Below are 24,227 nucleotides of genomic sequence, written 5' to 3' on the forward strand. Positions count from 1 at the left end.
CAGTTGCTAATTTGCACACTCAGGCTTTGTATTTCTGCCCAGAACCTCCATGCACAACCAGGGGAGTTTTACTCAATTTCAGCAATTGCAAAGCTTTGGGAGCTTGGAACAATGTCACCTTTTGGTGACTCCAGAAATCACAAGTTTTCATGCAAACAACAGCTGCTGCTTATTCCCACTGGTTTCCCATCAGCCTGGGGTAGCACTGTGCCATCCCACAGGCTCCCGAAAGCTCTGAGCAGTTCCGGCACCGTCCTTGGCAGCTAAGAGTTACTTCCCCCTGCCAGTCACTAGTTTGTAAAGAATATTTTTGCCAGTTAGCTGTGGCTAATGTGCTTTTATTTTTTACAGTATGGATACAGTCAGGGCACCTCTGAAAGGTGGTACTCCATAAAAGAGAACATGTTGGTGAACTTTCTCCCCAGCCAAACCCTGCACTTTTCCCACGGGCTCCGCTGCAGTGCACGTACCCAAATGACCTTGGGATTCAAGCTGAAAAACTGCTGTTTCCTCAATGCCTACTTGGCTTTGGGGCAGAAATTCCATCACTGCTCTCATGGCAAAGCTGGGGAGGAGTGGCAAGGGATGCCAGTGGCATTTTCCTGTGGAGCAATGACTCTGTAGCATGTTCTGCACTCACTGAGCAGTGCCTAGCACCAGTTTGCAATCCCCGCTTTCAGGGCTGCTCGCTCCCCTGGGCTGTTTCATGTCACCTTGCTGGGGTGGCAGCGTGGCTGTGACTGCCCGGTGCTGGAGGAGCGCCCAGCCCTCGCCATCCCCGCGGGCAGGGCTCCGGTGTAGCTAATCCCCTGCTGCCAGCTTCCACAAACAGTGTCCCTCTGGTGTAAACACAGCTGGGGAAGAAAAGGAAACTTTGTTTCCCAACCATTTGTGGTAGCAGTCACACCTACAGCCCCAAATGCTTTCTCTGCTTATGTGCCAGAGCATGTAATAACAGTATTTTACATTAACATAGTGATTTTCATCTCCAAGGCTACCAGCAGAGCCGGCCTGAGGTTGGCCGGGGATGGCCTTGCCTGTGCAAGTGAGAACAAAACGCAGAACAAAACTGCCACAAAACCGTGGTCCTTGGCTCTGCAGTGACTTTGGAAACATCACCTGCCTGCTCAGCACCTTCCAGGCAGCTTGGATCTCACCTCACCCAGCGCTGCACCAGGACCCAAGGGAGATTCGCTCTGGGGAGTGGTTCCACCTTGCAGATTTGCCTTTAGCTAAATGGGTGCAACTTTGCGGCTGCTTCAAGACTGGAGCAGCTGAAAGCTCTGCTCCTCCAGATCAGAGAGGCTGTGCCCGGCAGGGAAGAGCAGGACTTTGCCCCACCATCCCTGGCACAGGCTGCCATGTGCATCACCTGTGGGCGAGGAAGGCAGGAGGCAGGGGAGCAGTGTGGAACATGGTCAGTAAAAATCAGAAACGACACACAGCCTGGGTGTGCGGGAGCTGAAAGCAGGTGTAGGATGGACCACACAAGGCCAAAAAGCCTGGGACAAAAGAAGAGTCACTGGGTAGCGACTTTGCCAGCAGGAAAGAGGGCGAGGGGTGGTCGTTCCTCAGCTGAACAATTAAGTCCTTTTTAGGTTAAAAAAGTAAAAATTGTTGTATTGGCTTAAGACTGCAACCAAAGTCGGAGCGCGCGTTCCCGCCCCGGGAACTGTTTCTTTCCTACGCTGTTACCCCCGCGTTTTCTTTTCTACGGTGTTACCGGGGGCACGCGGGGCGGGGCTCCGGGGGCGCGGGGCGGGGCCAGCTCTGCCCGCCGGGGCGCGCGGGGCGGGGCGGGGCCAGCGCGCGGCGCGGTGCGGTGCGGTGCGGTGCGGTGCGGGCAGCGGCGGCGGCAGCAGTAGCAGCAGCATGGAGCGGGGGCTGCGCGTCTTCGGGGACCCCAAGGTGAGGGAGCGGGGGCTGCGCGTCTTCGAGGACCCCAGGGTGAGGCGGCGGCGTGGCCGGGGGCGCCGGGCTGGGGACGGGACGCGGCCAGGGGCAGAGGTTGCCGTGCCCCGGAGCTGGGAGCCGCGCCGTGCCCCCGGGGCCGGGGACGGAGCGTGGCCCCGGGGCTGGGCAGCCGTGCCCCCGGGGCTGAGGTGCCGCGCACTGGGGCTGGGGGCCGCGCCGTGCCCCGTAGCCGAGACCCCGCACACGCAGCCGGGCCGGGAGTCGGGCTGCCCGGCGCGGGGAGCGGGGACGTGCCCGGGGAGCGGCGGCCGAGCCGTGCGGGTGAGCCCTGGGGGCCGCTCGGCGGTACCGGGCAGGGACCGCGCTGCCCGGGCCCAGGGACCCGGCAGGAGCTGCTCGGGGGTCCCGGGGGTCCCGCCGCCGCAGCGCCCGCCTGGGTCACCCTGAGCTGGGGCACGGCTGGAGGCACCAGCGCTGAAGGGTCCGGTGCCCCAGCCGTTGCCTTTCTCCTAAACCACATATCTTCTCTGGGCGTTTTTGTTTCGGGATTTGTTTTTATTGTGTTGTGGGTGGGTTTGGGTTTTTTTTTTTGTGTTTTTCTTTTTTCCCCTCTTACACATTTAGTTCGGTTATTCCTCAGATACCCAAGATACCATCTTGGAGGCTGCTGCCGGGAGCGTGCTCCAGTCTTTTGTTCTTACCATGCGCTGTATAAATACATCTCAAGTGGGATTATACAGTAACATGTTTATTAATCAGATCATTAAAAAGTTGACAAGGAAGAAGATGGCTCATATGTGGTTAGCGATGAACCCGTATCCAAGGGCAGACCCTGCCCGTGCTGTGGGACAGCTCGGCTCTTCAGCTGGGCGCTGGGTGCCGGCACGTGGGGCGCAGGTTTGCTCTGCCAGGCAGCGCTGGGCTCTTGGTAGGCAGAGAGGGGCGAGGGTAGAGGGCACCAAGAAAAGTGATGTGAGGATCACAGTGGGCCTGATCTGGGAGAACCCCGGTGGTGGCAACTGTATGTGGCTTTACTGGAGAAGGTGTCTCTGAAAAGCCATAAAGGTTGGGGGGATTTTGCTGCTGTTTGCATTTACTGCCACTCCCAAACCATTTATCTCTCATCTTGAGCTTACACCAGGGAGGTCTAGTGTACATGGAGAAGCCTGTGTGCACGGGTCTGATTCATGTTTTGTTCTACTGCTACGCGAGGTTTCCCTCTTGGAGAAGGTGACCCATGCAATAGCAGGCAAACCTTGATACCAAAATCCAGGGAATGGCTGACATCTGCTAATGGTTAAAGTCTTTTTAAGAGTACTTCACTTTTGGGAGATGTCATCTCATCAGCTCCACTGAGAACACAAGGTGTTGGTGCACTGTAGTGATTTTAAAATTTTGGCTGAGAGAAGCAAGTTTTACTTTCACTTGTGCTTCTTCCTGTTTTTTCAGTGTGTGGGAGAGTGGGATCCCAAAGAGAGAAACCTAGGAAAAACCATGCAGGGTTTGACTGCTAAGATCAGGCTTCTGTTGTCTGGTTGCCGGCAATTACGAGACTGGTTTTCCTGAGTCAGGCAGTCCTTTTCAGTCCTCTGAACCTGCTAAGTCAGGTTTGGGGGGAAAAAAAATGGGTCTGAAGTCAGTTAATGGGCGCTATTCATTCCCCTGGACCCTCTGCTATTGGGAGCGATCAGTTTTGTGTTTTAGAGATGTTTCTGGTAACTGGAGCAGCTTCGAGCCCTGGCTGAACACTGAGGCTGGGGCTGCCTCCGTGTTTTTCGGGAACTCGCAGACTCCCAGCGACCGCAGTGGGTGAACAGGGAGCTGCTGGGGCTGCTGGAGGGTGACTTTGAACCCTGCTTATCATGGCCATAAAAGAGCAGAAAAGACTGCCATTCCTTAGATGCCGACCATCAGCCTCTTCCCGGCTTCACAACCAGAGCAGAGACCACGTTCTTGCTTGCCGCTGCTCCAGAGCAGGGACTTTAGGACACACAACTCTTCTCCTGCGGCTCCTGTGTGCCTTCAGCAGTGCTGTGGGGAGCAGGATGGGAACGGGGGCTTCTGGGGTCAGGCCCGCACCCTGCCAGCCACAGAATGCTTGTTCCCAAAACAAGCATCAGGTCGCGTTGGGCAGGTGTTCCCGCAGGCCCTCCCGGGGCATGCTGTGTGTGTCACGGCATTCCTAATCCAACCTTCCGACGTGCCCTTCGCACCTGGGAACTGGTGGAAATGTCCAGAACTGGCTGTAGCTGCGTCTGTCTTGTCAGTGGTTAGGAGAGCACCTGGTGACCAAATCTGGATGGCACCAAAGATGTCCGCTTGGCTGCAGAGTGCTGGCGGTACCCAGGGAGGTTTGGGTGGGCGTCCTGCCCTGCCCCCTATAACGCTGCAGCCCCCCCTGCTCGAGACAGAACTGCCCATCTGTGCCAAGCTGATAGTACAGGTATTTGCCTTGGGCACGAAACAAATAATAAAAATTTTAAAAGATGATCCTTATTGTGGGGAGTGCAAGTACACGAGGGTGTATCCAGGGCGATGTTTTCTTTGGCTTATCCACTTTTTACACACAGCCTGACCCCTGACAGGTCAAAGCCTGGTGCTGCTGAGCATTGAGCTCAGCTGTACCTGAGGCAGTAGGTGCTCGTGCGCATACTCATTCCTTCGGTAACGTGGCGCAGGCAAGCGCTCGGATAACCTCCCTGGATCCACTTGTCAAATGTGGTGACAGAAAGAGGCTGGCTTGCTGCTGCACGAAGCACAAGGACTCTGTTTATTGCTGTGAAGCGTTGCCTTGTTCCAGCCCCATGTGGGTGCGAGGTCTGTGGTGGCTCAGGGAGGGATGTGACCCTGCCACCCCCTGGGAGCTGTCTCTGCAGGAGGGGGATGCGCAGCCACCAGCACCTATTAACAGCACCAGGAGCCTTGTACCGAGGTCGGTGGAGGTCGAGTAGTAGGTGCCAGGAGAAGTGATACTAAAGGCCGCTCAGCACAGGAGCATCCTCCTCCTCAATCACCAAACCCACGCATCCTGTGAATGCTTGTCTAGAAAGCACAAATATTTCTTGCAATGGACCAGTGTGTCATGTGGGTCTTGCGGTCTTCCACATTTATCTTAAAAGCCCAAGCTTTAAAGCATATGGTAGATTCGACTCTAAAATGCATTTGTGGGCGTCATCAGGTTTGAGGACAGTACTGTGCCTCTTCTACTTCACATCCCTCTTGATCCACTCTCACCTCTTGCTTCTAAATGAGCGTCTGTGGTGAGTTTGTGACGAGGCTGCTCCTGACAACATGCTCTCATAAACCCACTGTTTAGGGAACACATTTCTTTCTTTTTGCAGTAACTGGCATTCATCTTATCTCTTGTTGATTTTTGCTCTCTATTAACATGTTCCTGGCACGTGTATCTAACAATTGACAAATGAGAGCTATAACTACTCTGTTTTTCAGGTATCAAGATCAATAGAGTAAACTTTAAATTACCATGTTTTAATGTGCTGATAAATAATCCTGGGCAAAGTCATTGCTAAAGGTTTCAAACTGATGCAACTTTAGCAGCTGCCTGGATTATCTATTAACAACTACTGGAAAACATCAAAATAAAAGGTGAGGTGGGTGTTACTTTTACCGTGGTGTTAGGGCTGATGTTCGTCATTGTATGTATTTTTAAAAAGCACTAAAACCACGCAATAAGAGAAATTCCCTCAAGTGCCTTAGCTTGGATGGTACTTTTTATGCCACGTAACAGGCAAACAGAGCAGTTAACTGCTCTGTCATGGTCCGCTGAACAAACCGTGGAGGAAGAGAGAAGTTCTGTTGGGTTGACTGTAGCTGAAAAGACTTTGAATGTTTGGTTACCTTTTAATTTCGCTAAATTGAAAATAATCAGACTCAGTCTATTAACAGAACGTACTTGTCTGCAGTTCCTCATTTTGTGTTTGAATTTATTTTTAAAGCTTGTGAAGTTCCAAAGAAAACATGCTGGTTTTCAGACAAGAAAAGTCACGCCAAAGCCCTTAAAACTTCTCCTTTTTAAATCTGAACTAACTTGCTGATATATGTGCTAATAAGTCATGTGCCGTGGTTGAGCTAAAACTTTTTTTGCATAAAAGTGGAAAGCGCTCGGTCTGCTCAGAGAGCCTTGCTGGGCATTATCTGTGCTGAGGACGCACAATTTATGGCCACTTATGTCTTTTGAACTCGTCCCTCTGGCTTTTGACAACTCTTCAGTGAAACTCTGAGATTTTATTGAGTTGTATGATGGGTTTTTGATGCACTGGCCAGCAGCCAGTGAACTGGCTCCCAGCTGCAGCGCTGCGGAGATGCAGAAGAAGGGCTGGAGAGTGGCTGCACAAGGGTGGTCCTGAGGGTCCTTGCTGCAGCTGGAGGAAGAGCAGAGCTCCTGCCCCAGGAAAACATTGGACAGCTGTGCTGCTTTCTTGTTCTTCATCAGAGCAAACATTACCATGTCCAAGTTAGCTGTGAGAAAGGAAGGCATGGCTGGTCCCAGAATGGTTGAAGGCTCCTCTCCAGTGCTGGTGGTGCTGTTGGGGTCCTGGACCAAGTGTTGAGAACCCTGTTTAATCTGCATGCACAGGCTTCCTCTCCAAATAAACCAGAGGGCTTGGGGTGGGAGACCACATGTTCATGGGTCTCTGTGCCGAGGAGCAGAGCCCTGGACTGCTGCATTCATCTTGTTTCTGCTTGCTCAAGCATTGTCTCCTGGAGCAAGAGTTCAGAGAAAACTCTTTTATCTTTATCTGGGTACATTCCTTAACTTATAGCAAGGTCATGTCATCCACTTGTATCTGGAAAAGTCTTGTGCTTTGTTTACCCAAAACAAACACGCAGGAAGAGAGATGAAATGTAATCTGCAGCGAGCAGCCTCGTACGGACCTGGAAACCTGCGGGGTTTGTGGGCAAGGCGCCTGGGGAGCCGAGCTGCTGGCTTGTGCCTCTGCTGATTGTGTCCTTATCTAGGGCTGGCTTTTGGTGAAGGCCCTTGCAGGCACACCTTTACTTCTCTTGAACGTCCTTTGGTAGTCTTCATAGCACAGATTAGTTCTCAGCTGCAGAAAACGCAACACCCTGCCCCTGCTCAAGCACTGATCTTGAGGAGCTCCACAACTTTTTGAGGAGAGCAGCATTGCACAAGACTTTCTTAGCACTTGGTTTAGGTCCCTCCAGACCCAAAGAAATACATGGCAGGAGAAGGAGTGGCCTGTTGCTGCTGTTGGAGAGGATCCTTGCTGCTTTACAAGCATCTCGTCTGCAGTAGTGGCAGGAGGTGGCTTGCATGAACAAAGGACAGCACTGAATTTGCTTTTGCGTTCATGGAAGTGTCATGTTGGGATGTTCTTGCATGAAATGCTTGAGGAATGTTTGGAGTGAGAATATATCCAACATGAGCGAGTTTCAAGCCTGTAACTCCAGCAGAAGGTCACAAGGGCTTTTGAAAACCTCAAGGAATGGAGCTTGCATGGTTTTGAAATGGGAATTGGAGCTCAAGAGTGGAAAACGTGCCAGGCATCCACATCTGGTGGGGCAGATCATGCCTGTAGTCTGTCATTTTATCTGCTGCTTCTCAGGACTTTTAGTTCTCATAAGCAGGACTGTGTAACTTGAGGTGGGGGGAAAGTTCAGGTTTTGCCCTCTTGAAATCTTCATCCCTGTAGATTCAGATCGTGTCTTAAGGGTAGGAGAAGTGACAGGGGTATCTTTTTACAAACTGCGAGCAGCAGTGTCTGTGTGGGTAGTCATGACCCCTGGGCCAGCTGATTGCAGCGGTGCAGGATCAGCAGCTCGAGCTGCCCTGAGCATTCGGTATCACACCGGTGCACGTTTCAGTGGCATCTTCATGGCCATCCTATGGAGGTGGCCTGAACAAGCACTGTCCCACCCCAGCAACGATGGCCTTTTGCAGCAGAAGTGGTCAATGAAAACCCTGGCCATGAGTCAGAAGGTGGGTGTCAGGCATCTAGGGCTGCGGGAGGAGATGGGGATGAGGGCGAGCTTGTGGGCATCGGTGCGTGCCCCAGAGATGGGCATTGCCACCCTGTGCTGGGAGCTGGGCCAGGAGTAGTGTCAGCTGCTCGTGGGTGCTTCACGGGAGAGCAAAAGGCTCTGGAGGTGGACAATTATCCATTGCTTTGCTTGTAGGCACCACTTACTCATTTTTCTTCCAGCTTCTTGTAGTTATTGTTTGATACATACCCTGCCATCAGAGGATTTGTGGGTTTTAATTAGTAACCCTGGGTGGTTTAGTTAGCCATGCAAATACTCGGCTCTCTTCTGAATCCTACTCAGTTCTTACTCTCGGCATCCTGCAGCAATCATCTACACAGGAAAATCTGCGCAGTGTTGTAACTAATAAGAACTTTGTGTGTTAAGTTGCTGCTCTACAGTTTCGTTAAAACAATAACAAATGTATTTTGTAAGCTGTTCTGTTGCTTGAAAGAAAACAGTTCTGTAAATATAAAGATTTGGCTGAAACATTTTACAGCTAATATTTTCCTTCCCCGTTCAACTTCCAAATTACCGTTATCATGTTCCTCTCAAAAGTCCCAGCTGTCTAATGCAAAAAGCTTGTTCTTCTGGGGCTTTTCTCCAAAATCCATTGCTTCAACAATTATCAGGGAAAGAGGATTCCAGCGTGAAGAGATCTGAGTTACTGTCCCAGGTTTTAATGGGGTGTTTAAAGTGTTTTATTTTTAAACCAGCTTGTTAGCTTTATGGGGCAACTCTTGGTTTTTTATTTTTTACAGCACGTTGGACCATGGGACTAGCTCCATGTGCAGGATTAGAAAGCCTTTAAGCTCTGATAATGCCAAGTAATTAACAATATATCAGGAGCCGATTCTTGGAACTGAAGTCAAAGTTTTTGTTTGAGGACTCTTAGCAAATTAATTGATGCTTGGGTGCCTGTGAATTCCAGAAGGAGCAAGCTGGAAAGCGAAGGTGTTTGGGGTTTGTTTTTTTTCACTCTTCCCAAACTCTAAACCATGCAAGCTAAATAAGGGTGGGGCAGTTCCTGAAAATTACGAGAAACAGAATAGATTTCTAAAGATCCATTAATTGTGTGAGCTGAAGCAGCAACAAGCAAATATTTAGACGATATGTAGGTGCTGAAAAATAAACTTTATGATGATAGTATTTTAAAAATATTCTTGTGCTTCCTCTTTGTCCCTGTGTTGGCTGCATTTATACCCATGTTACACCAGCTGCTTATCTCTAAACTTTTGCTGCGGGTCTCAGAGTACGTCACTGATTTCCTCGTTATCTTATTGCAGGTAGAGCTTCACGTCCACCTGGATGGAGCCATTAGACCAGAAACAATCTTGCACTTCGGCAGGTGAGTTGTGGGGGGAGGAAAGCTCTGCCAGCTGCAGTTCAAAGGCATCCTCTCCTCTACTTGTCCAGTTCCTGACAGAAGAGCTTGTGCTGGCAGGCGCTTTCCCCTGTGTGTGCTGGTCTCATCTCTGCACAGATGATGGGTCCTCTGGCTGCACGATGCAAGAGCACTGAGCGCATCCCAAAAGGTCTGCGCTGGTAGCAGGAATGAGAGCGCGGTGGGCATCGGTCCTGTGAGCCGGGCAGGCTAAGAGGAGCCACTGTGGGAAAAGTACAGAAGATGTCTCATGAACAGAGCTGTCTGCCTTTGAAGCGTACCCAGGAAGCAGCAGACTCTGTCTATTCTTGTTTCTTTTTGCACATTCCTAATTGCAAAAGCGAGTAAAATGAAAGCAGGCTGGGAGCGTCGTCTCAGTGGTGGTGCTGTGCCGCAGCCTTGGGAGGCAAAACCTGCTTGGGTGCTGCTGTGTGCCTTTGAACCCCCAACTGAGCCAGCACTCGGGGAGGCACGCTTGTGTGATGGTGACCCAGGAAAGCGCTTGGCAGTGACTTGAAGAGAGGTTGTTTCCTTGACAGAGCCCACGTGCATCTTCTTGCCTCCGTGTAGCTTGTGTGGGAAGCACCAGGGTGAATAATTAACTGGTGGGAGAGGACCTGGCTCCGTGGTTGTAAGCAGAATGAACTTAAGACTTCTTCTGTATGTCACTATTCAAAAAGCTAATGGAGACCAACAGGTACCCTCAGATTGAGAAAGCAACAAGCTTAAAAGTTTTAGGAAGCAGCTCTTAGGCACGACTCCAGTACTATGGGGAGGACAGCAGTGAGGAGGAGGAGGATGGGAAGTGGTTCTGGCATCTCATGAGCCCAGCGGACTCCAGGGCAGTGCAATCCTAGGGGAAAGTATTCCTTCTAAAGTAGTTTTTTCTGCAGCAAGTGGCCGTACGTTTTGCAGTGCAGTCAGAGCAAGGAGGGTGGATCAGAGATGTCCATCTCATTCGTTGCAGGACATTGGCACGGTGAGCGGAGTCAGGGTTCCTGCTGGCTCTGCCCTTGCCGATGGTGGGCTGCAGGGCTGGAACACGAGTCCTGATGGACAGAAGAGCCGGTGCTGATTCTCTGGGGCTCTGCTGGGTCCCTCTGCCAGCAAAGGAAAAACACCAGTCTAGTCTCCAGGAGGGCTGTAGGAGCCCTGAAGTCCAGGAGGCAGCGGCCATCTGAGGATCCTGTGCTTCAATCTTGCTTAGGGCAGAAACCTTCGTTGCCCGAGTGTGTGCCGAGTTGCCTCTTATTTTTAAACAGCCCTGGCATCCCCTGCAGCTGCCAGCCCTCGGGTGGAGCAAGGCTGTGCTATTCATGGGCTCTAAAACTAGCGGTCACACAAATATAAAAGCAATGGGGCAGTGCAGGAGTCTGTAGGGAACTGCTTTAATAACCTCACCCTGGACACAAGAAGCTGCTTGTGGTCTATTTTTGAAGGTAAAGACCTGGAAATAAATTTGCCAGGTGGTGCCTGACCATATGCAAATAACCCGAAGCTGCTGGGATGCACAAGCCCCCTTGGGCAGTGGCTGAGCTCGGCTTTTTTGAGAAACTTTGGCTCCAATTCTGTCAAGTCTGGGTCAGGCTTTGCATCCCCTCTACCTTGCCAAAGGGTTTAGAACCATGGCAGACCCTCGTGGGCTGGGGTGTCCCCAGGAGAGGTGCCCTCTCTGCGGTGGGACGGTGTGCGTGGCTCTGCCGGTGGCTGGAGGTAGCTCTGGGCAGGATGTTGAGGTGCCCGTGGGCACGAGCACGTTCCGCTGGGGCAACTTTGCTCTGGGAAGGCTCCTGGCTACCAGGAGGGTTGGATGGGGTAGCAGCAGCTCTCGAAGCCGTGCTGGCAAGCTCTGACTCCAGTATCTGCACTGTGGGTCGTCCCAAAGCACTGTCGCTGCTGGCTGTACAGAGGCAATCCTTTGGGAAGCACAGGAAAGAGACGGGGGAGACAGCTCTGCTATAGGAAACTTTCCCTGGGCAGGTGGAGGAAGACCTGGGCTTGTTCTCGGAGCCGGAGACCGATGTGTCAGTGCCACGGAAAGGGCAAAGCAGGGAGGAAAACCAATGCCTTGGCAGTGATGCATGTCCTCTGTTGAGTGCCAGCAACTTAATCTGTGCAGACTGCATGTGAAGGCTGAGCGTGGGGCTGGTTTCCTTCCTGCCCGAGCGGGGAGCGAGCGATGTGTCCCCTGCCCCGGAGTGGGGTCCTTTGGGCTGCTTCCCGGCGGGTTGCTCATCCGGATGGCTGCTGGCATCGGGACGCTAGAGCTGGCTGTGGTGGTTTGTCTCTATTTGCAGAGAGATCCATCGCTCAGCTGTAATCCACTATGGCAGGAAAGAGGATTAAAAACAAATATCTAGTTATTATTCCTAATTTAGGTTGGCATGTGCAGGGTAACAGGGTGTGGGGTGGGCGTGGTAAAGTCTGCCCAGGGAGCATGCAGCATTCTTGGGGAGCAGCCTCACCAAGCCCAGCTGTCACCCCAGAAGGGACCCCAGGTGCTCCAAGCAAAAATGGTATCTTCCCTCTTGGAAGCATTGAGGTCAACTTTGCCCTCTTCATCCCTTTGGTGAGAGCAGTTGTTGGGATTGTCTTTTGCTCCTGCGAGGGAGTTGTCCCCATCAGAGAAGGTGCCACCGCAGTGCTGGGCTTGGGAACCGGCTTGCTCGCAGGAGCTGCCAGCATTAGACCCACAAGCCACAATGCTTGTGTGTGTGTCATCCTGGGCCTGGGAGTGTCTCCACAATTTTTCAAGCCTTTGAGCCTGTGTAAGTGGAAATCAGCTTTTCTAAAGAATTTTGGCAATTCTGAGACTACGGCTAGGAGGTGCCAAGAAATAATCCAAAGACCCTTTAGATGAACTCCTTGTTAAGCTTAGAATGTGCTCTGGCTGTGTTCCTGCTGGGTCACTCTGGGCTTGTATTTTGATTTATTTATGCTTTGCCTGTATTTTGGATTGCCTGCCTTCCTGCTGAGATACAGGGCTGCATCTGTGAGGGGATTTTGGAAGGACCACGTGTGCCATCTTTTCTGTGAAGAAATGGAGGTTAATGCTGCCAGCTAGGTTTGCTGTATGGAATGGAACCATGAAAAATTCAGTAGCCTTCCCTGTCGGTAATATGTGGCTTCATTTCCAGGAAAAGAGGGGTTCCTCTCCCTGGCAGCACTGTTGATGACCTCCTGAACCATGTCAGCTGCAGAATACCAATGACACTTACCCAATTTTTAGGAAAGTTTAATCACTACATGCCTGCCATTGCGTAAGTACCCTGCTTTGTGCTGCTTCCCCTTCAACCCTTGGCAGGGCCCACTGGCTGATGCTGCTCAGCCTTGGAGCTCACCTTGCCTGTCCCCTGTGTGCCCTGGGGGTGATGTGTCCCTCTGCCATCCCTACAGGGGTGACCGTGAGGCAGTGAGGAGGATCGCCTACGAGCTGGTGGAAACGAAAGCAAAAGAAGGAGTCATCTACGTGGAGGTCCGGTACAGCCCTCACCTCCTGGCCAACTGCTGCGTGGATCCCATCCCCTGGGGCCAAAGCGAGTGAGTGACCCTGCCGTGCCAGGGGGCTGGTGGGTGGCCAGCCAGCGTGTGTTCAGCCTGGCGTAACCAAACCTTCTCTCTCCTCCAGCGCAGCCAGCGCCGGCACGCTTCCGCTTCTCTTCCCCATCGTTAGGATTTTTCATCTTATACTATCTCTGTGTGGTGCCGTGTCCTAACATCCCTTGCTTTGGGCATGTAATTCTGCATGTGCAGAGCAGCTGTGCTTAAACTTCTGGCTGAAGCCGCTCTTGGTGTGAGGGGAGGCGGTGTTTGGATATGGATTGCCTGCATGCAAAATGTGAATTTGAGCTGGTGGAGACAGAGGGCAGTACTGGAGAGGGCTGGCGGTCTGGTCCCTTCTTTGCATGTCATCCCCTCTGTGATGTGTGCCTCTGATTAAAGCAGTTCTGGGCTCTGTGGCCCCTTGCAAATTGTGCTGTTGAGCCCCCATGCTTGCCCCTGCCCAGCAAGCAGTTGTGTGCCCTGATGAGATGCTTTGGCAGGATCAACATCCAGATCCCTTAGGCTTTTCTAGATCTTGCTATCATCTTTGCATGCTTTTGTGCCTGACATCTGGTAAGTGTGGGCATGGCATGGGTGCAAAAGGTGCTCTTCAGCTCTGGGCAGTCTCGTTGGGCATCTCTGGATGTTAAGGCGAGCAGGACCCCGGGCAGCCTGGGTTTTGCATGGCGTGTCCTGTAGGGATGCTGGCTGGACCTGCGACCCCTGCCTGCCTCCCTGGTGGGTGCCCAGCCTCTTGCTGACCGCTTTTCTTCCCTGCAGGGGAGACCTCACTCCAGATGAAGTCGTTAACCTCGTAAATCAGGGACTACAGGATGGAGAAAGGGATTTCCGCATCAAAGCCAGGTCTATTCTATGCTGCATGCGCCATATGCCAAGTAATGTATTGCAGCTGCCCTGCTGCTCTGCTCCCCTTCCCTGACGCGTGGCGGCGGGTGACATCCCCTGGGTTCAGGTCCCCACAGAAATGCGGGGAAAGCCCCGGTCCCATGGCCCTGGGTCTGATGGGTGCTGAGGAGTAGTTTTTTCTTGGTGGGCGTCCTCTGCTCCCTTCACTATGGGGAAGGGATCTGCTAGATGTGAGAGTGGGGGCCTGTAGGCACAGCCAGTATTGGAAAGGGAGACAAAATGGGCTTTTCTGTCCTCTCCCGGGAGCGATGTGGTTTCTGCTCTTACCTCGCTCCCTGCCCCAAGGCTGGAGCTCTCCTTGGGCCAGCTGAAGCCACTGCCACAGTGAGCAGTTGTGTCTGCCGTGACCGTCTGGTGGGTCCGGGAGCAAACGGTCACGGGAGAAGGACCAGGCATGAGACCTCGCACTGCCCCTGCTCATGGTCATGCTGCTACAGCAGCGTAGTCCTTCATCAGCCTGGATCATGGGTCAGCCAGAGAATCCACTGGCTGCGGTCTCTGCTAGTTTAAGTTGAAAACACAAGTAAAATATACTTAAGTCGCATATATAAAATATTTTTTTATAAAATTGGTAGCTCTGAACTTCGTCGGTAACAGATGCTGTGACCCAGGATAGGAAGAAAACCCAATTTGCAGTGTTCCGTTGGGCTGCCGAGTTCTGTGAACATCTTCCTCTAGGGAAAGATGCAGTCAGAACCAAGTTGTATGACGGTAGCTGTTCTATGTGAAGACTTTGTTATAAACATCTTCATATCTCACAACAGGTTTATGTAGGCTTAGTAGGCTAGATGGTGGAAAGATTTTTGCTAACGACTACACGGTTAATTTGTGTCTAGAAATGTGAAAAATGATATTCTTGGAAACTGGATGATTTGAGGGTGTTTGTTTTCTTGCTTATACAATCAACCCCAAACAGTATTTGAAAACTTGAACCTTACATTTCTGGTTTCTAGGAAGAAAACTTTTTTCTTTGTAGAAACTGGAAAGCTGTAAGGCAATATCGCACTTGTCTGCAGTTGCAGTTGTGCCGGTACACAAGTGGTACAGGCAGAAGGTGGCGGGAGCATCTGAAGACATGTGCAGCGTGTGCTTGCACAGCTGGGGGGCATTTGCAAACGATGGAGTTGGCACTCTCATGCCTGTGTCCCAGGGCACCAGCTCTTACCCAGAGCCAGTGACGTGCTCGATACGAGAGTCTTTAGCACTGCATTCAGGTTGTGTTGCACAGTGAGGAGCCACCCTGTGATTTGTGAACTGCTGAGAGAAAGGCAGAGGTGCCAGCCAGAACTACCTCATATTAAACTTGTTAATATAATAATGGCTCTAACCCAGTGAGCTGGAAACTGATGAAAAATGAAGGTGAAATTACACATGTTTTATTGTACGTTTATATGATTTTGGGATTGTACGTACACGGCAGGTGCCTGTTAATTATTAACGCTACTGTTTATCTCTGTTTCTTGGCCTTTTTGCTAAGGGAAAGTGCTATGTGAGCTGGTAGGTGTGTGTCCTTTCTCAGAGGTTATCTATCCTGAGCAGAGATAGCTCTGAAGTAGTTGTTGGCCCTTTGTGACTTTCTTTCTCACTGATGCCAAAAAGACAAAACTTCACAATGTTAAAGGTCAGCCTTCCGGAGGCTGACCAGCTCCTTCCCACCAGGAGTAGCATCTATTGTCCTGCCTGGGGGAGTCGGGGGTGCTGTGCAACAGGGCAGGGCTGTCATACAGGGCTGGGCAGACATCCCTCCCAGCCCAAACTCCTCCATAATGCAACACCTCCGATGGGCTGGTTCTTCCTTGCCCAGCCTGTCACGGGGTGAATGCTCAGGAGCAAGTTGAGGAATTTCTCCCACACACCGTGTTACAGCACCTGGGTTGTGCAGTTCAGCTTACCTTGGGCCAACTGCCACAATCGCCACCGCGTTTGGAGATTTTTGTTGTTGGGGTTTTTTTCCCCCTGCTCAAAATGAGCAAAAAATCATGATGAGAGCAGTTTTATAGCTGGTAAATGCATTTGATTTGCCTTTCATTGATGACGGACTAATCAGTTGACAGCTCATATTTGCCCGAAGATGCCAGACCTTTGTTTGTTAGTTTTCTTTTTGAGTGTCAAATTTTAGGAAAGACCAAAGAAAATAGCTTTAGCCTCCTATTTATAACTAGGCTATAGGACCAGGATTTGTTTAGAAAAATGCTGAAGGTGTGACCTTCACAAATGCTTTCTGCTCAACCCTGGCGCTGTCTCTTCCAGGCTGGTCCCCGGAGGTGGTAGAGCTCTGCAAGAAGTATCGAAACAACTCTGTGGTGGCCATCGACCTGGCTGGAGATGAGTCCGTGAAGATGGAGAATTCCTCTGAGCATAGGAAGGCTTACGAGGTTTGTTCAATAAGCTGCTTAAAAGAAATTGTAAGAAAAACCATATATTGAGGGGACATGCAGCACGCTATTCTGACTGCAAACAGCTGGTACAGCTTAAATGCGCTGCAGTTATTAAAAACAGTCAGTTGAACAGCAGAAGTATTTGTTTATATTTTCTAAATAATTAATGGCAGGCATCATTGCTTACACATGGCCTTAGAGCTGGAGCTTGGCACGCTACCCGGTAGCACAGAGTGCAATGGGAGTGACATGGAGCCCGTGTCCCCCTGGCAGGGTCTGCTGCTGCGGCTTGGCAAAACCACCCCCGAGGGTGGAAGAGACTGGCCTTTCCAGTCTGGCAGAAATCCGCCCAAGGAGAAGAGGAGCAGCTGCAGGTTTGAAGTGCTTTTATCTGATCATTTCAAATGCAAACGCTGGAATGGCTTCAGGAGCCTGATCCGAGACTCTCCCTAGACCTCAGTGCTTTGCAGTGGCTCGAAGGGGAAGCCTCGTGCCTCGCTCCTCGTTGGTGGGAGTTTGGGGTTGGTGGTCCCCTGCATCAGCGGCAGAGGAGCTTGTGCAGCAGCAGCACTGCTGGAAAGGACGGTGGTTTGCAGGCAGCACTCAGGTCTGAAGCAGCACAGGGTTTTCTCAGGGTCTTTGTCCCTGTCAGCGGGAGCCGGTGCAAGGTCCGCCAGCACTGCTGTGCTGGGTGAACTGAGTGGTTCTAAACTGAGATGCAGGCACAGCGTTTCATTAAGAGGCAGGGAAGTATGCCTCATCCCGCCCTGGTGTGGCACTGTACCCAGGTCCAGACTCCTCCATCTGAAGGATGCGTCTTGTCTGTGCTGGGGGTTCACTCAGGCTCTGAGATGCTGAAGCATCTGTCAACCCCTCACGGCCTGTGTGGCAGGGAAGTACATCCCCATAAATATTGCTGCTGTGCTCTGTGGGGGACATAATGCACCAGGGAAGCTGGAGAGACTTGTCATGTCCCTCAAGCAGGCATGTTCTGCCTGGGAGCTCTCGGGGCTGCTGGAGGGGAAAGAGCAGATAACAATGAAAACTCGACTGGTTGCTGGCTGTGGAGGAGCACCGGGAAGGATAGAGCCAAGCATCCTAGGACCACTGTGTCCAAAGAAACAGGGATCATTGGAGGAGAAGCCAAGGGAATTGCCATGTGTCCTTGGACAAATGGTTTGAAAAAGTGATTAAAGCATTTCTGGGAAGGTATACCCATGGATGGACGTTAGACACAAGCTCCCTCCTGGATGGAGAGGCTCAGACTTCAGCAGCCAGGAGGGTTAGTGGGGAAGGGTCCTTGTGCATGTGCTTTTCCTGACCCCTCTGCTCCTGTTGTGATAGTTAGGGACGCCTGTCTTCAGAGTGGGGGGTGAGAGTTTCTGCTTTCTTTCATCCTCTGTAGAAGCAAGTGGAAAATCTCTGTGCTGGTGTGAATCTGTCTCTCTTCTTGGTCTGGTACTTCAGCCCAAAGGAATTTTTTATTTTAAAAAGTGTCAACAATTAGCTGTTTGGGAAAAAACAGCACTGACTTAAATGTAGGGAGCACAGAGTGCCTTTCAGGTTGATGCACACAAGGCTCCTCTGAAGACATCCTAGGTAGAGCCTGGCCTGATTTACACTGGGGTTCTGTGCGCAGCACATGAGGAGCTGAAAATTAAGTAACTGAAAAAAGACCTGAGTGAAAAGGTCTGAAGGAGTGCCCAGGAAGCACGTCTGCTGCAAGACGGGGCTTGCAGCCTGCCTGCCGCTGCCGGCTGGGTGGCCCTTCTCCAGCAAGGCAGGAGCCAGGCTTCCCCCGAGGTTGTATGGCTTCCCAAAGCCCAGGTAGTGGCCATCCTGGCAATGGATTTCTTGGGATGGCCACGGAGAGCATCTCAAACTGCTCCCAAAGCTGCACCCGTAGGGTGGTCCCGGCTGGGCTGCCTCTGTCCCCAGTGCTCGGTGTCTGAGCGTTGCTTCATCTCTGCCCTGGGGGCTTTTAAGTTCTCCCATTTGGTTGCAGCCAGCCAGAAGAGCAGGAGTTTCAGACAGGAGCTGCTGCAAGGTTTGTGGGGAAGGGCAGGGGGGTGGAGGAGGGAGAGCTTAGAGCTTCTTGCTGTCTAGAGGAGACAGCGGTGAGCTCAGCCGGTATTTAAAGACCCTGAGGAGTCTGGCTGGGCTGCAGGGGAAGGTAACCAGGCTTTCTAAGTTTCTGTGTCTGGCATTCCCGAGCTCTTCTCCTAGCCTGTGCTGCAGCAGAGAGCATGTGCCTCTCATGGTGCAGGGCTCGTGATTTGGGGGCTCTTCACACAGAGCGTTGTGCCCCCAAGAGTGGTGCCAGCCCAGGGGTTTGCTGACCATGCTGCAGGCGATGGGAAAGGACCGTGTCCTCACTTGTTTTGCAGGAAGCTGAAAGATGTGGGATTCATCGTACTGTCCATGCTGGGGAAGCCGGCCCGCCTGCCATCATCAAGGAGGTACGGGGAGCTCCTGGCTGGGGCTGGGAGACTGGCAGGGGTGGGAAATGCCCCTGCACTGGGGAGAGAGGGACCCATGTCCTCTGTCCTCATGGAGCAGAGCGAACATCGGGGATTCAGGCAGAGATCTGGCCCCGATGGCTCCGAGAAGGACCTCCCCAGAGCTGGCTCGGTGGGGCAGGGCTCTGGGCAGGCAGGAGCCCAGCTGGTGCTCGGAGGCTGTGCGTGGTTTTCCTGTGCTCTCTAGGCAGTTTATCTCCTGAAGGCTGAGCGCATTGGCCATGGCTACCGTGTCCTGGAGGACCCTGAGCTCTACAAGGAGCTTTTGGGAGCAAAGATGCATTTTGAGGTAAGGATGCATGGTGTGGGTGTGACAGCCAGGTAGCCGCTGTCTGAGTGCAAAATCAGCCCTCGTTTGTGCTGTGCTACAGCCAGGGACACGACCTGACATGTGCGTGCTTTAGTATCAACACACGTGTGTTGATGTTGCCGTTGAATCCAGATGCCCAAAGATCTGCAGCAGAAACGGTGGAGACACCTGACTGTTTGCTGGGATCTTTTCTACACGGAGCACTGGTGCACACAGCAGCTTGCAGGAGGTGTGTAGCAGAAACAAACAGATCCTGGTCTGGCTAAGGATAAATTTTAGAGGGTTTATTCACTAATTTGTATACCTCAAGCCTCCTACCACAAATCAGGCTGCTGTACCAGAGCCTGTCTGGTTAGAGGGTGGAAGTGACTGGGAGTTACTGTGCATGGGCAGATTTCCTTGGCTTTTCCACAGGATGGGTGTATCCAACTAATATATGGAATATTTATGTATGTACTTAACGCCAGTGGTTTCTTAACTGTGGTCAACACATGGCTGGTGGCTGGCTGGCCATGGGAAACATCCCGGGGGCTCGTGCTGCTGCCACATGGGCTGTGGGCTCTTCACATCTGTGTCCTGGGATGTGCACTGGTCCATTGGAGTAGCACCGAGGGGCAGCTGTGAACAAAGCTCTAAACCTGTATCTGGCTTTACCAGCATGCTTAGCTATCTGTGTACACAGCTGGGGTTCAGATCTGTGTGGTTGATTCTCATTTTCGTGTTTAACATCCCCAAACAGGTCTGCCCTTTGTCCAGTTATTTCACTGGAGCATGTCTTCCAGACTTTGGGAAACACCCAGTAGCACAGTAAGACTTCTCAATTATGTTCAATCTTAAATAACCGCAATTTGGGTTGATTATAGCTGCTTTATTGCTTTACAAATCTAACGTACATTAACCGCTTAGGACAATGTAGTGCATCCTCACCCTTTGGCTCCGAGGGTCCCCGTGCAGCTGGAGGGGGTCCCTTGGGGAGGTTGTGGTGTCTCTCCTGCCCCTGCTCTCAGCTGTGGGGTGTGAGATGCTGCATGCTGGCTGCTAGCCCTGGTTTGTGGGTGAGAGCTGAGGTTGCTGAACCTCTAGGTACAAGATGCCCTGCTCCTTGCTGCACCGCAGCAGCGGATCAGTGCAGAGCGCTGGCGAGACAAGCCAAGCCCTGTGTTTATGCACAGCAACACAATCTGCAGGGACAGCTGTGAGGTCTTGGCTTTTACAGCATTTTACCCTGAGAAGTGCACGACCAGTGCTGCATCCCAGTGTTTTGCCCACCACGCCGGTTCAACCCAAGTTTCTTGCAGATTTAGGAAGGATCGTGCTAACTATTCTATAAACACGGATGACCCCCTCATCTTTAACTCCAATATTGACAAGGATTATAGCATAGTGAAGGACTACATGGGCTTCACTGAAGAGGATTTCAAGAGAGTGGTAAGTCGACTTTGGCTGGACGCTTTGCTGATGTCCCGGTGCAGCCCAGGACAACCTGCTGGTTTTCTTTATAAGCTGAAGAGTTTTTAATGGAAGTCAGAAAATCTCGCGCTGGCTTTGTAAGCAGGAGGCTGGGGGGGGGATGCTGGGAGTGCTGTGGGGAGCAGGGGGATGTGAGTGCAGGGTGGGTGCTCTGCAGGGGCTGCATCATTTGGGCTGACTGCTTTGGGCTTAATGGGGAGCAGGTCAGGGTGTAAATTGTCCACTGACGTCCTTGCAGCAGGTCACAGCAGTAAGGAAGGTAGGTGACTAGGGGGTTTTTTTGGTTGTTTTTTTTTTTTTTTTCTTCTGGATTTAGAATTGCAGGTAGGTTATTTCAAGGCCTGGCCCAGAAATTAGCAAGATTCAGCAGGTACGAAAACGCTTGCAGATTTTGCATAACATCAGCGTGCAAAAACTGAGTTGGAAACAGAGTGACTGCTGGCTTCCATTTGGCACACACAGTCATTTATGTGTCTTTGATTACACCCTTGATTTTCTAATTATTCACCCAGGACAGAAAGACAGGATAGCTGTTAGGAGGTTGACTGGGTACCAAGCAAACCTGTCCTTGTTTGCATTTAGAGTCATGCTCCACACTTTCACCTACATGTCTCCAAGGATACTTGCTTGGATTGGGAAGTGCAGGATGCATCAGTCCTGCTTTCAGCTCTGGCTGGAGGAACAAATCCCTTTCTCCTAAAGACATCACCCTCTCTGGGTCTGGAAGGAGGAACGAGGACAGCTCTGGGATCCTGGACCCAGCTGTCCTGCTGCCAGCTGTCCTCTTCTGGCAAAACCAGGTTGTTCCCGTGTAATAGAAGAGAAGTCCCTGCCGAAGGCGGCCGAGCAGGTTAAATCGCACAGCCAGGCTGTGTCCCAGCGGCATGTCCCTGTGTCCCGTCAGGCTGCCACCACCTCTGTGCCAGGAGGGGCCCTTGTCCAAAGGGCAGCTGGGAGCATAGGAGCGGGTCTGCAGTGCGTATCCTAAAAACTTTAAAGTGTTTAGAGACCTTTGCTTTGTGCCTGCCTCATTCCTCTTGGGACTGTTGCGAGTGATGGGCTAGAGCCCTGTAAAACAAGGCCCTGGAGATGAATCTTGGAGGGGGAACTCTACACCCTCCCTCGCCTGTTGCTGCTCAGGGCGAGATGCTGGGCTGCGCACAACCATGTGTCTGTGTCTGGTGTGTCATAATGTCTCTCTTGTGTCCCTCCTCTGCCCCCCCAGAACATCAACGCAGCTCAGTCCAGCTTCTTACCCGAGAAGGAAAAGCAGGAGCTGCTGAACACGCTGTATGAAGCCTATGGGATGGTCCCCAACGCATCGTGACCCATCCCTGTGAGCCAGCATGGAGCGGTGGCCCTTCTTCATGTGTGCTTGACTCCTCTGTGCTAGTGGGAGCACCAGGAGATGTGCCCAGAGTTGGTCTCTATTACTGGCAGCCCTGTGTTAACCCTCACAAGTGCTCAGCAGAATCAGCTATCACATATACCTACCTATACCCTCCCAAACTCCCCCAAATGGATATCCAGCTTCCTATCTTGCTGTTCTGCCAGCAGACGGAACCTGCCTCCTAGACTGACTCCCTTCACCATTTGCCAGTGTTTCTGTACCACAAATGTGGACAGAAGAACCTCCCCCGCATTTTTTTCCCCTCTTCCCTTGCTTTATCTGTCCTGCCTCACTGCCTAGCCGTCGTCTGCAGTGCAGAAATAACCACCTTTAACTGTGACTGTAGCCTGGGTGACTTCACCTTTCTAGGAAAAAGGTGTGTCAATGCTGAGAGGGAGTGAGCAGGCACTCCAGAAACAGGGTTTAGGAAGTTGGAACATATTTTTACCATTTTGGGCCAAAATCTGCCTTCTGGGACTTTTCCCAGTTCTGTACTTATCCCGGAGAATTCCTGTGAACTGCAGTTTGCTCTTCCTCTAGCTTTGTTTAGGACTTGGAAAAAACATGATCAATCGACTGTTTTAACTACTCTTGCCCTCCTCCTGACTTGATGTAATCTTTAGGCGCTATTAAAACTGAATGAGTAAATTAATAAGCTGGGGCCCAATGTCACATGTTCACTCTGGTCCCATCTGAATTGCTTCTCTCACTCAACCACGGTGCTGGCTGGAAGTCAGATCTTCAGTTTGGTGGAGAATTTATACAGAAGTATTCACCATAAGCCATTATGGTGCATTATAGTATTTTTACTTAATACACAATAGAGCTGTGCAGCCAGAGAAGAGACCATCATTTTCTTACATGAGTGTGTGCTGTGCTTTAGCATCCTAGGTGTCTGCCAAGGTGCTTACTCCAAAGATACTGTACCAAAAAGTTGCCTTTGACAAGGGGCCGTGGTCACACACTCACAGTGTGTGAGACTGGTCCAGTCTCAGCCAGCAGTGACTGCGTGCTGGGAGTATTTCCATCCTTTCTGGGCTTCCATATTTGTCTTCTGAGTAAAATACTCATCTCTGAAGTATGTGGTGCATATATATACACACAGATATATATATATAGCTAGATGGATATGAGAGAGTGAATTTCTTACTTTTATAAAACAAATGATAAAGCATCATCTTTAAGATCATGATTGCAGTAAGAACCAGGCTTTTTTGGGTAATTTTTTCTCCAAAAATTGTTTCTGAAGAAGAGTTGCTTGTTTGGATTCTGGGCAGTTGATTGTTAATCCTGTTTAATAAAATAACAGATTTATATTAAAAGATAAATCCTCCTGCCTTTCTGTTCAAGTTAGGAACTGTGGCCTGTGGTCCACAAGGTGAGCCATCGTACCCCTGCTAGAGCACAGGGTTAATCGGTCGGGGTGATGGGGGCTGTGGCAGCTCGATTCCTGACTTCTGCCAGCTTGGAGCACTTTGACAGCCACAGGGAAAGTTTCCCTGCTCCCTTGCTAGACAGGCAAGTTGGATTTATGGAAGCAGGTTGTTCCAACCTCACGTGTCCTTCTCCCTTCGGTAAGCAAAGGGGTGCATATCACTGCTAGAAGCAGTGTTGCCATCGCTGCGTCCTCTCGCTTTTTCTGGCACGTATCAAGAACAGTTTATGGGGTGGGTTTTTTTCCCCCCCTGTTTCCTGAGTTGTGCACGGTGGGTTGATGCTAAGGGCCAGAAGTGGTGCAGCCTGGGCTGCCGGGCTGTTGGACTGCACTGTCAGCTCGGGCAGAGAGTGTTTGCTGAAAGACTTTCTGATCGTTTAGTGCTGGGTTAGAGTTTCAGGAAGTCTGGCAGGCCCCTATATTCAACCGAACGAAGGGCTGGGAGCACACGTGTGCTCAGCAGCTTTTGCACGTCAGAATGTCACTAGATTAAGCCAGAGCCCTTGGTCTTTCAGCACAGTCAGCAGCGGCAGCTGAGCTGGCTCTTTCACTTGCAGGGGGAACCTGATGCCTCTTGCCTGTCCTCTGAAGGTAGCTGGCCAACAGGTCCCCCTAATCATCTGCCTAAATGTATTTCTGGAACAGATATTTTCTGACCAGGGAGAGCTAAGATTAGACCACATTTGGCTGCTGGAGGTCTTGCATGGTGCACAGTCCCTCTGCACCCGCCTTTCAGCTTTCTCTGGATGTGTCAGCGTGAGCCAAAAATACTGTTCAGTGGCAGTGAGGAGAGCTGGAAACGGGGCTTAAAGACCCAACTGTGTGGTCAGCCAAGCCCAGCAGCTACCTGCTGTTTTGCCCCTGGGAATGGGAAAAGGAGCAGGCTCTTGGCTGCTGGCTGGGCAGAGCTGCAATAGCATCCAGGCAGCTCCAGCAGCCGAGCTGGTTTGCAGC

The 24,227-nt window shown here is 51.5% G+C and overlaps 1 protein-coding gene across 1 annotated transcript; it reads left to right on the top strand.

Moving 5' to 3' along the window:
- The first annotated feature begins 1,778 nt into the window (after positions 1 to 1,778).
- On the top strand, positions 1,779 to 23,166 carry ADA (adenosine deaminase). Its single transcript, XM_080406033.1, has 11 exons — positions 1,779 to 1,908; positions 9,204 to 9,265; positions 12,439 to 12,561; positions 12,698 to 12,841; positions 13,625 to 13,740; positions 16,022 to 16,146; positions 18,537 to 18,608; positions 18,856 to 18,957; positions 19,718 to 19,785; positions 20,277 to 20,406; positions 21,674 to 23,166. Exons 1-11 carry the CDS (start codon positions 1,873 to 1,875, stop codon positions 21,773 to 21,775), a joined length of 1,080 nt encoding a protein of 359 aa, XP_080262159.1. The 5' UTR covers positions 1,779 to 1,872; the 3' UTR covers positions 21,776 to 23,166.
- The last annotated feature ends 1,061 nt before the right edge of the window (positions 23,167 to 24,227 follow it).

This window comes from Falco punctatus (assembly GCF_963210335.1).
Source record: "Falco punctatus genome assembly, chromosome: 10".
NCBI classification, from domain to species: Eukaryota; Metazoa; Chordata; class Aves; order Falconiformes; family Falconidae; genus Falco; species Falco punctatus.